Source organism: Haliotis asinina, chromosome 14 (genome assembly GCF_037392515.1).
Source record: "Haliotis asinina isolate JCU_RB_2024 chromosome 14, JCU_Hal_asi_v2, whole genome shotgun sequence".
NCBI lineage: Eukaryota > Metazoa > Mollusca > Gastropoda > Lepetellida > Haliotidae > Haliotis > Haliotis asinina.
In genome coordinates, this window is record NC_090293.1 from 23,543,938 (window position 1) to 23,559,552 (window position 15,615).

Consider the following 15,615-nt stretch of genomic DNA (forward strand, 5'->3'; position numbering starts at 1 on the left):
TTGTATAACGTATCATGTATACATCATTATTGGACTTCATGTCCACGATCGTGTCCATGCTCTCACTGTTGACAGCATGGTCTGTAAATAATCGAGTCTGGACCAGACAACCCGGTGATCAACATCAGCAGCATAGATCTGCGCAGTGGGAAATATCGTAGTGATGACTTAGATGTTTTAGATATACAGGTGTTATAGATGTTATAGATATATGTTATATAGATGTTATAGATATATGTTATAGAGATGTTGTAGATATATGTTATATAGATGGTATAGATATATGTTATAGATGTTATAGGTATATATATATGTCGTAGTGATTTTAAAAATATATGAATTATTATGTACTTGGTATAAATATAAAATCCCTACGGCATATATATACCTATAACATCTATAACATATATCTATAACATCTATAACATATATCTATAGCATCTATATAACATATAGCTGTAACATCTATAACACCTGTATTTATGTGTCAACGAAGTTAGTGAGCCTGACCACCCGATCTTGTTAGTCGCCTGTTACGACAAGCGTAGTCGCCTTTTATGGCAAGCATGGATTGCTGAAGACCTATTCTACCCCGGACCTTCAAACAGCAAATACAGAAACTACAGTACAGTAAACTTCGGTTATAACGAACTCAAGGGGTGGGAAGTTGGGGGGAGGGGTGTTTGATTTACTTGGCATGAAAATGTGCAAAATCAAAATATCAAGTTGATAACTGGTTTATAAAACGATCAACACTGTGTGGAAATTATTCTTACGACCCTCAAACACGTCCCAAGATATCGGCTTACCAATTCATGTTATATTGTTCCCAGTTCTAAAAGCAGCTTCCATGCCAGTGTTTTGAGAGGACGTGGAAGTGACAATCAGCGCCAATGGGACAATGTAGTGAATCTATTGCCTGCATGTATATAAAAAAAATCTCCACTACCTTTTTGCTTACCATTACATTCGGATCACTCATTGTGTGCCTATGGATTTAGTTAACACTAATTACAATTGCATCTTCTTTGGGTTTTTTCTGTCGTTTTTTGTTTGTTTGTTATTTTATAAGGGTGAATGGAAATGCTTTGTATGCTTTTAATTCTATTACGGAGAGTTCACGAAGCTGCTTTAGGTTAGTTAACGTGTGAAAGCGTAACATCATATAGATGGATATATTTTAGCATGTATGTATGTATGTATGTATGTATGTATGTATGTATGTATGTATGTATGTATGTATGTATGTATGTATGTATGTATGTATGTATGTATGTATGTATGTATGTATTGATGGATGGATGGATGTGAACGTGTTAATGTGTGTGTGTCTGTGTCTGTGTGTGTCTGTGTGTGTGTCTGTGTGTCTGTGTCTGTGTCTGTGTGTCTGTGTGTGTGTGTATCTTACCTCACGCTTATAGGCGAGGTACATTGCAGTACACCCCGCTGCCAATGGCAACTCATTCAGTACTTTGTTGTGCACGATCCGATACCCATGCTTCAAACAATTCAAAATTAACTAAATTAATTAAATTCCCGCGGTGTTAGGTAAGATAAATGCGTTATCCATACAAATGCCCAAAGTGTAAACTCAGTGAATTGTCTCTTCGAAGAGTCAAATTGAATTTGGTCGAACATTCTAAGGGGAATAACTCTGTACGTGTTAGAGTTTCTCACACACAAAGTTCTGACATTGTATGTGCATTGACAGACAATCGATTGCTCCACTGGTAACTTACTTTCTAAAGTCGTTGGTGTGTAACCCATACACATGCGTCACGCCACGTCTAACAAAAGCTTGAAGTTCAGACAATAGTTTCTCTCTAGATATATACTATAAATGTGTATGAAAGCGAATTATGTAGGTGAAAATATATAATGCAAAGTTGTAAATGTTGGGATGCAATTCAACTTATGTAAAGATCAATCCAATCGGCGAATGGGACAAAACAACACAGAAAAAAGTGTTACGTGACATTCAACAGATGTTGAGGTCGTGTAATCAGGGACAGGGGACATTCAACCTGAACAGTCGTGTACAGATCGAATAATCTGGGGTTAGGGGATATTTAACCCCTTAGGGGATCGTATGATCAGGGACATGAGGCATTCAACACATGTGGAGATCATGTAATCAAAGGACAGGTTCACATATGAAGTGTTCTTTTTACCAGAGACAGGTGCCATTCAACACTTCTACAGATCGTGTGACAGGTGCAATACATTCCATAAACGGACCATCTGAGCCCGGTGAATAGGGACACTAAACACACATCAAGTATAAAAATAGGAATTATATGACTCCACGTCAATAAAATGTCGAGTAACAAATACGCTTGCACTGTACTGTTCATGAGGAAACTTACATTCGGGAAGTAGAAATATACTATATATTTCGCTGACTGTGATTCAGTTATTTCTGCTGCAAACACAATAGGTATTGTGTCAACAGGCATTCATTTCACATCCAAACCGTCCACACTGTAGGTTTACACTTATGCTACTCGATATTTGTATAGCGGCAATATCCAGTTTTTCCCCTCGCTCATTCGATGTCCATCACAACGACACATAATATTTTCAATCTCAACTCCCTGGGGATCATACAACTCTTGCAGCCACCAGGCGCACCAAGTTAATGTGGCTTTACCATCGCATTCACAGCTGGGTGGACTGGGACAGATAGTCACAGTACTTTGTCCATGTTTACTGCACGTTGCTGTAAACGCAACTAGGTGTTTGCACGTATTCGCCTGGTCACCACCTGTACATCTACCAACGGATTCGTGGGTTCTTTTAACTGTGCACTGGGGATTGTGACAACACTGAAAGAGTCTACACACAAAGTTGACTCACACCCGGTCACAGGTGGGCTCGATCCCAGTACCTCCAAGCTCGCTGGATTAGTAGCCTGGCTCAGACAGCTCGCCAACCACGCCCACCGACACCCACCGCGCCGTGTGCGTCTCCTCGAGTATTTGTGTAGTTTTTGTCGATGGCATGATCAAAAGACCCGCCGCCTAAGTTTAGACAGCCAATCACTGAGCGATTAATGTCAGATACTATTGCACATAAAATACACACAAATATGATATAAAAGATTCAAAATATACATACATATACACGTTATTTGTATAAAATATCACGACGTATATTAAGAATTATTATTGCAGCCCTTGGTTCTATTGAAGGTCAGGAACGGGTTTCTAAGAAAAGCATAAACCTGTTCGCGTGAAGATAAACTTTCAAAACCCTCCAGCTTGCTACAGCAGTGGAGAAATTATTTAGACCTAACGGTGTCGAATAAGGGACAGGTGAGTAAAACGTGCATTTCATATTCTATAATTCTGACACAATTAAAACAACATCCATGGTTAAAATGCAGGTTCTCCTGTTCGCCCTGTTTAAACCTTCTGTCGCGTTACCCCACACCAGCGGTTCTATGTGATGTGGGTTAAGGGTTAGTGAGGTAGTTCTCAGCTTCATATTGCCCCTTCTTTCGTTCATGTTGACCAACCGTGTATATTCTGGTTACTGCTGTCCACTGTCTCACCACTGGGGGTCTCCAACCTAAATCACCGTTCACACTGAGATTTGGGGTGTATTTCCCTACGCCCATAAAACCGTATCGCTGTGTGGTGAACGGCGTCGACTGCAGAATGTTCACTGATTACCCGCACCATTGTATAGAATCAGCCAAACCATCGAGTCGCAAGTTTAGTGTCCATATGTACAAAGTGTTTAGTGTGAATGCGTTTTCCTTCCTGCATAACGTTGTACTCAACAATATGCCAGCTATATGCTTGTGGTCAGTAAGTAATCGAGTCAGAACCCGACAAGGCGGTGATCAACATCATGAGCATCGATCTAGGCAACTGGGATACGATGACATGTATAAACCAAGTCAGCAAGATTGACCACCCGATATCTTTAGTCGCCTACCCGTGAAGGCCTTCAGCAACCCATGCTTGCCATAACAGGCGACTATGCTTGTTTGTAAGAGGTGACTAACGGGATCGGGTGGTCAGGCTTGCTGACTTGGTTGACACATGTCATCGGTTCCCAATTGCGCAGATCGATGCTCATGTTGTTGATCATTGGATTGTCTGGTCCAGACTCGATTATTTTACAGACCGCCGCCATATAGCTGGAATATTGCTGAGTGCGGCGTAAAACTAAACTCACTCACTCACTCTCTTCCGTCGCCTCTTACGATAAGCATGGGTTTCTATACACCAGTTCCAAACGGATCTAACCGGATCTTAAGTATGAATCTCTGACGGAGATGTATAAGCAAACAACAGTCAACAGTCTAAACGATACCTCTCGGGAAATGTGTCTTTTGAAGGGTCATTGATAAATTACAGAACTCTAAGGTGGGTCATTTGTCATAACATATTAGCGATGAACTACGTGATATCAGATTTTATTGTATCACTTGACTGCTGATAAAAGAGTATGAGTCGTCGGGAAACCCCCTGCCCAACGAAGCAGATATTGAGTGACAATATTCTTAACTATTCAAGTTTAAAATGTTGACACAATTCAAGGGAAAATAAGGAAGTAGTTCAGCAAGTCTCACTTATCTTTTCCTTGTTTATACCATTACGCTATGAATGACATATGCGTCAGCTCAACAGGGATGTATAAATGATTGTTGCTTTACCCAGAATTCCTCGGAAACTATTCAGTCTACAGAAGTATATGTGACGGAGGGTTTAGGCATCCCGAGGGTATAAATAAAACAGGTAAGTTTTTTCTTGTTTATATATTTTATCTTCAGTCGTTTTAGAGGGCGGTTGGGTAACCTAGTGGTTAAAACGTTCTTTCGGGTTCTATTACCCACATTACCGTAAAAAAAATATTTCCTGGTAATGTATATTTGTGTTCATAAAAAGAGGTTTTGCGTACAGCAAATAGATAAACGTATCCTCTTATAATGTTGGTTTAATCATTGTTATGCATTAGCATATACTTGATCACAGAAACATTCGAATATGTAGCATGCACTCAATTAATGGCTTTGTGACGAGGCCATAGGCGTGTCTCAATAACACGAGCACAATAACATGTTGTGATTTAAGAACGCTCATGAAAATTTTCCGCCTCGTTGCTGTCTGTAACTGTTTCGATCCGGATTTCTATTTTGGGATTTTGCTCCGGAGGGTGCCACTGACGGGATAGGAAATACATATATACCAGTATAGCACATACTGGTGAACAGCGGGTGTCGTCACTATGTCATAGTGATTCATTATCATGCCTTTGAGGGTCTGATTTAAACACTCCAGAAAACATGACTTTTTTCCTTTCTATTCTATGTACAGTTACGGATAAGAAGGAATATTGAGATTGATGCCAGTTATTCATGTTAATAAGACAAACATGCCTTTGTCTCATATGGTAATTGTCATATTTGTGAAAAAAAACAAAACATGTCTGGTTAATAGTTAACGGAGTGAGTGAGTCGTCAATATTTCGGAAACATCGTGACTAAAAAAAATATAATTAACGGAACCTTTGCAAGTACTGTTGTACGATCAACGATCCAAGTCACAAAATATTAAGAGATATCAATAGTTATTGTTGTTACACATCTCATAGAAACACGCTCGCTATTTAATCTTTGGCTCAGATATAGTTTGGAAGAACGTCCTTTCCGTAGTCCTTACCATAGTCAATCAAAATGATCGCTACCATTCGCTCACTATGGCGCCGTTGGCCGGAGTCTAATATTTAATACTTCTTTCATGGCAGCTGAACCAGCATTACGACCCACCGTTTCTGTACATGTAACAAAGATGGGGTACGGCTGCTGCGGAAAGACCTTCAGTTGCCTTTTCATCTTCTTCAATGTTGTCTTTGCGGTAAGTTCGTGTCATTTTATCTCACATTTCCTGACAACTTCACCCTACAATTGAACACATCCCGCATGTATTATTGATATTTTGCCTGAAACAGTAGGAGTATATATTCCCTAAACCTATTATATGAGTTCTGGTTAGGCAATAGCAGCCTTTTTTCTGGAAACGTGATTGTTTCGAAACCAAAACGGAAGTTAAACCTTTCTCTGCTAGAATAGTCCAGGATCGAGTTAAAACGTTACTATTTATTTATCTCGCTAATGGAAACACTCCAAACCCATTTAATCGGCACACGAGGCGAAAACACTTTTTAAAACCTTTGCTCTCTCAAATTACATCAAACCCAACCTCTAAAGTAATCAATGTTGCAAAAAAGTAACTTTGGATCTTGTCTCTGTTTCCAGATTGTGGGAATGACCACAATTGGATTTGGAATCTTTTTAAAAGTTCACCCACCAACGGCACAACTCCTGAATCTCGTTGAATTAGAGCAAGAGGGGTACTATCTTACCAACAGTGCCTGGATCATCATTGGCTTCGGGGCATTTGTGTTGCTGGTCTGCTTCTTCGGGTGTGTCGGGGCTGCTGCCAGGAACAGGTGGTTACTGGGATTGGTAAGAAATGGAACGGTTTTCTTATTAGTTCTACACGTTGACAATGATGCATTCAAATGTGAAAGGGTGATTTATGCTGATTGTAACAATATTCCAGGGAACACCATAAATGGGCTTTGTAAGACATCGAACCGGTCTACGATGTGACGAGCCAACGCTTTCACCATTCTGCTACCGAATCACCCCTATTCAGGAAACATTATGGTCCACGGTCCACGACAGTGAACACGACTGCGTGTACGGAAGATACGTGGAACTGTTTTCATGTCAAACCGTAATCGTACGTGTTTATGTAACGGATACAAATGGCTTTCTGTTCGTACCACTACGGATGACACAAAGATCAAAATTAATTATGAGGTCATCTTCTAAAGACGTGAATGACGTGATGTACTATTGCATCGAGTTCGGGATCGCTGGGTATCAGTGTTTATATCAGGTATCAAAACAAGCATATGACTACGCGATGTAATTTAAAAGTGGTCAAATGTAACATATGTTTTACATAGGATTTCATTTTCTCCGTAAGTACAGATTTTAGTGCTTTTCATGGGTTGAGTCCCATCCACAATTCAAACCCACATCCTCAAAGTCCTAATTGCTCGCATTCAAAGTCTGCTCCATGTGGTGACACCTTCAAGAAAGTTCGAAAGGTTTCTCTCACTGAACCTTATTCTTCTATTCTTTCGTGATCTTCTCGATTTCATTCATGTTCTTACTAACGATGGGGCATCTGCAACGCATGAAGAGGCTGTGGGCTGTAGCCAAACAGGATACAGACAGATATGTTTGTCATTACGTTCTTAATTTTAGTGTTTGTATAGCAAGCTGCGAAATATGTACCAACAAACCAGATATATCGAGGCGCGTTGGACCAGCCTAGTGGTTAAAGCGTTCGCTCGTCACGTTGGGTACTTTGTGTGAAGCCCATTTCTGGTGATATAGTTGGAATATTGCTATATCACCAACACCATAATCACTAACACCAACTCACCAGAAATGTTGACACCGACCCCGGGTGGTCACAGGTCAACAAGAGCATTCAGTCAATTGACCTCAAACAGGTTTCTACAATGTGGGGTTCATACGACGATCCAAAGTGTCACGTACATTGCCATGCTGAAGGGCACGTGTTTGGTCGTGGAAATTACGAAATCGATTACATGTGACATATTCCCATGTACCATGTACTAACCCTCTACGACAAATGTTGTGGTGGATCTGCTGCCATACCTCACATGAGCTTATAAAGAGCTCATAGTTTGTTAATCATCATCACACAACTATAACCTGAAACTAGTATCTCTTACAAATTGTGAAATTTCAAGTTACTCCGAATAAGCCCAACCTATTAGAAGGGTAATTGTCCACAGCAATGATAATTAATGATCGGCGGTAACACAGCTTGACACTCTAGTAACCCAACATAGATGATGGCTCACAGCAACTTACCCTGTCGCCTCTTTGAAACTAAACCAATGATACTGAATCACCTTAACATACACCCATTTCCGAGCCAGGGTAATGGTCAGCCATAATACACATTGGTACTTCGGGAGTCTAAGCAACAGTACGAATCGACACATTGCCAATTTCTGTTGGTGATATGTTCCAAATTCTTCAGGCCGAACAAAAAAAGCTAAACTTACATCTTTTGTGATGCAGCTGTGAAGAAATATGAAGCCACGACTACACAAAGATTTCTGTACAAACCACATTTCATTTTCTTAATTTTTCGTGGTCCGTCAGCCTAGTTGATACAGGTTTATCGTTGTTACATTTGTCTTTTTTGTTCGGAATCGTATCATTAACATGTGTTTTATTTCAGTACATCATATTTTCTGTAATCATTGTGATCGGAGAAGTCGGAGCCTTTGTTGTCACAATTATGTTCGTCGTGCAGGTATGGCAAAAGAAAATCGTAATTGAATGATGTGATGAATTGAGTGATGATGATTGGCATTGTAGAAAATTGCATTTCCTTCCAGACATACGTGTATCTAAAGATTCATGAGCCATCCAATACACTCTCTGACTTCATCGCACTACGCTGACACTGCATGATTAAATAGTAATGTCTGAATGAATAGTCTGGTTAAATAAGTCTCCTTTTGACAGGTATTTCCTATCCTTGTACCTCTGTTCCAATGTTTTCAAGATGATCTTGATGATTATCAGAGATCATTATGTAAAGTGTCTTGTAGCGCTAATTTACAGATGAATAAATCAAAGATCAACTTTCTTTGAATCATTGGAGATGATGACGAATATACTTGATGCATGCTACTTTATGTGTTTCGAGTCTGAAGACGTGAAGCAGTTTGAAGACGCACTGACCAAAACCTTGCAGAACAAATACAAGAAAGACAGAACGATGATCACAGTGCCGTGGGATTATGCTCAGGTCACGGTATGTTCTTTGCATTCAGGCATTCAGACATTGCCTGTGGTGTCCACCTGAGCACACTTTGTCTTCAAGAACGCAAATAGTGAAATCATCTTTAGTCCATGCTGCTTTGATCGTTTTGATATACAGATATGGATATATCCTGCATGTATATTCATTGAAGGGCCGTATATCCCACTCCTCACTGAATATCCCATTTGTTCTTTTCCTGCTAATGTTTAGTTCCAAAATACCCATTACAACAACAAAAGTGTTGGCCGATTTTGTCCCGTCGTACTCAAGTGGAATGGATTGTTGATCTGCCCATGTTCCTACCAAGAAAAGGTCTTCGGCAGTCCTCCTTTGACTTTAATTCGTTAATGCGTTTTCACATTTTTTGTCTTTATAGTTCGGCTGTTGTGGGGTTTCCAACCACACAGACTACTGGCCAGTCTTCGCGAATAACACTGAGGTAAGTCTTGCATGGCTGTTGTACCTTCTGTGACATGGCTGGTTTAAAGTGCAATTGTATTGTCATCGCTTCCGCAGCTGTGCTAACTTATGTCACGATCAATATATCGCGTTCTCTGTTCCTTATCAGAACATATCACAGGAGAGCTGTTGATTTGCGTTAGGCTTGAGCATGTGTTGATTGCTTAATACTTCACATAGACGTCAGCTGATATTGATGGAATCTAAAACGCTTAACCCAAAGATCCACGATCCACGATCCACGATCCACGATTCATGATTGTACATGCAGAATTACGAAATATGAAGAAATGAATCATAAATATATCACCGGTGGCATACGGCTTTACAGAAATGTTATATATACTGCACAAAATAAACTAGGGATATTGGTATTTTTATGACTGATATTTTAACAGGAATAATGAAGAAATACACCATTATTCATAATTTCAAAATTTACAAATATCCCTAACTATATTTGTCCAGTATATTTCAGTTCAGATTATGTTTGTTCAAAATTTCAAACGTAATAACGAGAGCCCTCCCTCTTCTATCCTACACTCACTAGTCAATGACATGTTACAACACCACTTCAGCCATTTCATTCTATCATCCAATGTACACAAATAAAATGTTTAAATAACTATTTCCATATGCTGTCTGTATTATACTCCGTCTCCGTCCGTTGTAACAAAAAGGATGTGATGCTGAATAGACAATGCCTATTAATATTGTTGGAATGGAACAGTCCAATTTAGATCTACTTTTGCTCATCTGCAAGAAATAAGTCTGTGCCTGGTCTTGAGTCACAAATGTTTAGATGCCTAGGTCAACGGTCTTTTAACCTACCACAGGTCACCAGCGATCGGGTTGGTTGACAAGAATTGCCATCCTTACATTTCAGGAGAACGTACCCATAACCTGCTGCGTATTGAAAGGAGATAGAAATCCAGAAGACCCTGTGCCTAAAAACAAGGACCAGTGCATGAAGGATTCACAGACAAAGAGCACTAAAAGTGAATATTTGAATACCCAGGTAAGATATTGGAATATATTAACTAAACCGGCATATATGCCTTCGTACTTCGTAAAACATGAAGAAAGTGCACAATAGCAAACACGTCGCGAAGCCTCTAGACACTGTCCAACCGATAGTAAGGATCATACATTATATCGACAACATAATGATAATTGATATGACCTTCTGGAACACCATATAAAGCATACTATGTGTATAGTAATTATTGTACACTAACAAACGGTTATGAAAGATGTTCGCACTTGCAAACACGTTATGAAGTTTTAAGACCATATATCAATTGTGTCTCACACTGGAGATAAAACATACGTAAACTATCAGCTACACATTTACTAACGTTAAAAAGCATATACACACTGTCAACTACATTGCAAAGCATATACACTTTAAGGCTACATTATGAAGGAGATATCCACCGCCCACAGAAGCACCACTAGTTGGATGTCAGTCCCGCAGATACTGATCTTGTTGGAATCATGTGTTTAGAGTACACTGATGTCAGTAGAACGTATTTTGGTTGAAGCAGTCATTTTCGGTGTGGAGAATTGATGTTTGGTGTGTGTGACAGTCATACTGAGGGACTCGCCATACAGAGTTGCCTCCCTTTGAAGCAGCTGATTGTATTCAGCTTTCGTCACTGGGTTGATGGGTCGACAAGAACACAGACGTTTGAGGTCTTTCTGTACTAAGACGATGAATAAATCCGTACAGCTTTGTACAAGCTCAACTGACAATTCTGCATTTGTTTCTTCTAGTCATCAATAGGAATATTGAAACGTCACTTCGTCCGAGGCGGGGGCTGTGGGGTAGCTTACTGTGGGATAGTCAAAGTGTCACGCCAAAGATCGCAGTTCGATTCCCCACACTGGTACAAAGTGTGAAGCCCGTTTCTGGTGTCCCCTTCGTGATGTTGCTGGAGCATACTCAATCACTAACTCGTAAGAGATGGAGTACTGTAATTTCAAAGGTCTCGGTGTCACCATACATATATTATTGAACTTACATTGTCGACACTGTGGCAAGTTACTCAAATATTCCATAACAGGATGGTTTTGAATCTGACAGGGGTGTTTCAAGAAGCTGAAGGCTACTATTGAGCAGTACAGTGTGGTGCTCCTCATCGTGGAGGCAGTCATCATTGCCGTCACAGTAAGTATCTGTGGACATCTTTTCCAAGAACACACAAGTCAACGCTTTCGCAGCTTTGGAAATGTCTGTTACCGATGCGTATGTAAGTGACTATCCTTCAACGCCGCACTTCAAGTTTGCTGCGATCCAACGAGGCATCATCGTGATGTATTAAAAATAATGCGAGTATATCTATCACCCACGAAAAAACCTGGACCTTGTTAGTTATTCATAAAGTGACAACTGGAACACGTATACGGTAAAAGGGAAGAATACATGTCCTTGAATACGTACATATTTAATGCATGCCATAGTATACCACTATATGGATCGACGCTCATGATGTTTGATCTTTGATATTTCCAAACTTGATTATTTACAGATCGCCGCCATATGCTTGGAATTTTGCTGAGAGCGGCGTTAATGAAACAATATCTGCTCAGTCCCTAATAAGTGAATTTTAAACCATTGCAAAGAAGTTGGTTACACAGTGTAACTCTTTTGGTTTTGTTCTTTTTTTCAGATAATCGGTATCACTATTGCTGCGTGTCTCTGCAGAAACAGCAACGCTGACATATGACGTGATATGACGTGACACGATGTCACGTGATGTGATAGGACGTGATATGACGTGATATAACGTGTATGGCGTGATATGACGTTATGACGTAGTACGACGTAACATGACGTGGTATAACGTGTATTAAGTGATATGACGTTATGGTGGAATACGACGTGGCATGGAGTGATATAGCATGTGTGAGGTGATATAAGCTCGTGACGCTTTCCACGTTACTTTCAGGTTTCTATTCATTGGGCAAGGATTTCCGTACGACGAATATAATGTTTACACACACACACACACACACACACACACACACACACACACACACATACACACACACATGTGAGACCAAAGATTAGTATGTGTTTTCGAGATCATTTGTGAATATACGTGCAAAGCCAATACCTTTTAGCAGTTTCTAGATGGATATACCTCAAAACCGGTCTGCATGCTGTCTACATCCGCGTACAGCTTATATAACTCTTACTTTAGGCATTATTGTAAATTGTGAATTCACGTGGTTCATTGTATTATTCTTGTTGAAATTAGATCACACACAATTACAGGTTATTTATCGTAACCTGATCTAGTGAATACTAATGCATTGCGAGACCGTGTTACAACTGGTTGGGTCTATTATTGTGAAGGGGAGTGCATTTGTCATGTGATTGTCAACATGTTCGAACAGTCAATTCAAGGTCTCCGTTTGATATCTCTGTGTCGAGAAATCGACAGTAATGTCTAAACTCTCTTTAAACAATGGTTTAATGTTTCCTATTCGGGCGTTTAAGCAGCGAGAAGAAGCAGTGAATCGGATTCTGAAAGTAACTGACTAAAGTTAGTAAAACAAACTACATAGCTTATGACTGTAAAACAAAATTCAATTAAGACATGAAATTATTGGGGTTTTTTCAGAAGAGTTGTCTTCCGGAACTGTAACGAATCCACGTATGCATGTTTCGGAATAATGCAACAATAACACCATTCTTTGCTCCCCTATTTCATGAAATTAACTTGACCAGCCATTTGTACCATTTGACCTCCCAGGTCATGCATATGTAGAGTAGCTCAGGTCAAGCTGGACAACCTGCACATTCATTATTTTGCACACAGAAACATTGTTTAAATAGGGAAATATTATTTTCATTGCCACTGTTTGATTTGTTTGAATTTGCTTGATTTCTGTATTGGAAAATCGTATTTATCTTACGTCTTTGTATCTATTTTTATACACCGATGTGGAAATTTGCATATCATTGTACATAATGAAACGTTTATTTTACAAACAAGAACATGCCGACAGAAATGAAACCAATAATAACAGAATGCATTCCTGGGGATCATAAAGTTAATGGTCGAGTCTTCGAATCCCAAATCCACCCTGAGTATGAATCTCTTTCGTCCATCACAATGCCCGGGTTGGTGTTAACAATATTTATTTCTCACAAACATCCTCTCTTGAGATACGTCTTTCGGCTGCATCGCGAAGTAATGTTACGAGGATAAACTTTCTCCAAATAAATCTTTACCATAGTCTGTTCTTGTTGTAATTATTGTCATCAAATACAGCCCTGCTGTATTGTTCTTTGATAATCCCTCCTTTTGAATATCCCTTTTCGTCCCCAAGTTAGTGTCTAAAGCATCGTCTGCTTACACAGACAGGTAGGCATACATACGTATACATTGTATGCATGTGTGTCTCCGTATCCCTCTTTCTGTCTGTGTTTGTCACAGCAAAAAACCTTATGTTCCGCTAGGTTTCAGTATCCAGAAACTACCGGTTTCCGCATAGTTTCCACAACTGAAACTAATAAGTCTTGGTTTCCGTCATGTTTCCACAACTTAAACCACAGATGGGATTTTGCTTTTAGTTTGCTTAACCATTCCTAGCAAAGATAACTAGTTTCCGTTGGATACTGGGTAATGTAGGCTTCTGTATGATTACAATCATAGCTTTCGGGAGCCGTGCCAATTTACACCTATCAGAGGGGTACACAAAGTACGCAGTCTAGATTACCGTTTGTCACGGTGGATGAGCGGGCTAGGTGGGTGACGTTGTGTGCTGGCGATTAAGTGCCTGATTCTGAGGGTGCGGGTTCGTTTCCCGGATGGATCTCAACCCCAAAAAGTACTACAATTTGTACTTTTCTAAGAAAGTAAAATCCCAAATATGTAAGTTTATGTACGTTGAAACTAACAAACCATCTTTCGGCTCATATTATATGACAAGCTTAGCTTTGTGCTGTTCCATTGGGGACAATATTTACTTCTATAGTCTGTCTATAGTCAGAAGCAATTGTGAATGTGTGTCTGTCACCACGGTTTGGGTGGGTGCGTGCACGAGAAGGTGCATCAAGTGGGAATCTTCAACATGTGAGAACACAACTTCTGTGTGAATATGGAAAAAGCGTTATATCAAAACGTTATATCAAACTTAAATGCATGCGAAGACATGAGGTCTCCTCATGCAAATATAAGATACTTGCTATGGTATTTATTAAGCAGATTTGAAGCTACTTTAATGTGTCTTAACACACTTACACAGTAACGATCTCATAAGCAAAGACATTTCAATTCCCTCAAAATCATGAAGCTCCTGTTGCCCTCATACTGAACAGGCAGAACTGGTACATATGACGCAGGACCTGAGTTCAGACATTTGATTTGCCACACTGAGAAACCAATATATAACCAAGTTGAACCAGTCCACAACGGCAAACATGGTTTTTGTTCTGCTTTAGATGCCTGGAGGTGAATGAGACGAGTCCTGGTTGATGACTGGCACTACATCGTTGCCGCCCTCGTCGTCACACACACTCTGCATCATCCTGCAAATACAACACATACAATGCTTAGTAAAACACACAACCAGCAAAAGTAACACATGTGTGAGAATTCAAATATGTGTGACAAAAATAAAAAGGTTTATACTATATATCTGTTATTACTGATCAAACCGGCTTGTGTGTGTGTGTGTGTGTGTGTGAGAGCGAGAGAGACAGAGAGAGAGAGAGAGAGAGAGAGAGTTTACATTTTATCCACTACATCATGTCTGTGAAACCCATTCCTGTAAGAAAAGGGATAACAATATATAAATTGTTTATTGTACCCAAACACTGAGTGAGTGAGTGAGTGAGTGTAACATTCATATGATGGTGTATATTGTATCCATTACAGGAACCACTTTGGGATGTACTAAAGTGGAAGCTGTCTAAACCGGCACTCATCGGGACTGAAAAAATGATCCGGTTAAGACAACATGCCAGATTGCAGCGCTGATGATAAATGTACATGCCATTGACGGAACTGACATTTTATGCTGGTGTTGACAACTCTTCGGATTGGATAGATGTCGGTTTTGACAGCTTCTACTGTATGTGTAGACAGCACGGTTCCTCACAAAATGACTGCCTATACATTATCACACAAAAGAAACATTAACCTTAAAGTACCTGTGTCAACTGTTCATGAGTGCCTCCCAAGATCATCAAGCATACCGGATCACTTAAAAGTTGTAATATGAAATGAGTGCACACGGTTCTGCA

At 39.8% G+C, this 15,615-nt stretch overlaps 1 protein-coding gene across 1 annotated transcript; it reads left to right on the forward strand.

The window, feature by feature from the left end:
• Window positions 1–4,628: 4,628 nt before the first annotated feature.
• Window positions 4,629–13,606, forward strand: LOC137261260 (CD82 antigen-like). Its single transcript, XM_067798983.1, has 9 exons — window positions 4,629–4,748; window positions 5,758–5,867; window positions 6,269–6,478; window positions 8,307–8,381; window positions 8,781–8,888; window positions 9,274–9,336; window positions 10,243–10,374; window positions 11,443–11,526; window positions 12,029–13,606. Exons 2-9 carry the CDS (start codon window positions 5,802–5,804, stop codon window positions 12,083–12,085), a joined length of 795 nt encoding a protein of 264 aa, XP_067655084.1. The 5' UTR covers window positions 4,629–4,748; window positions 5,758–5,801; the 3' UTR covers window positions 12,086–13,606.
• The last annotated feature ends 2,009 nt before the right edge of the window (window positions 13,607–15,615 follow it).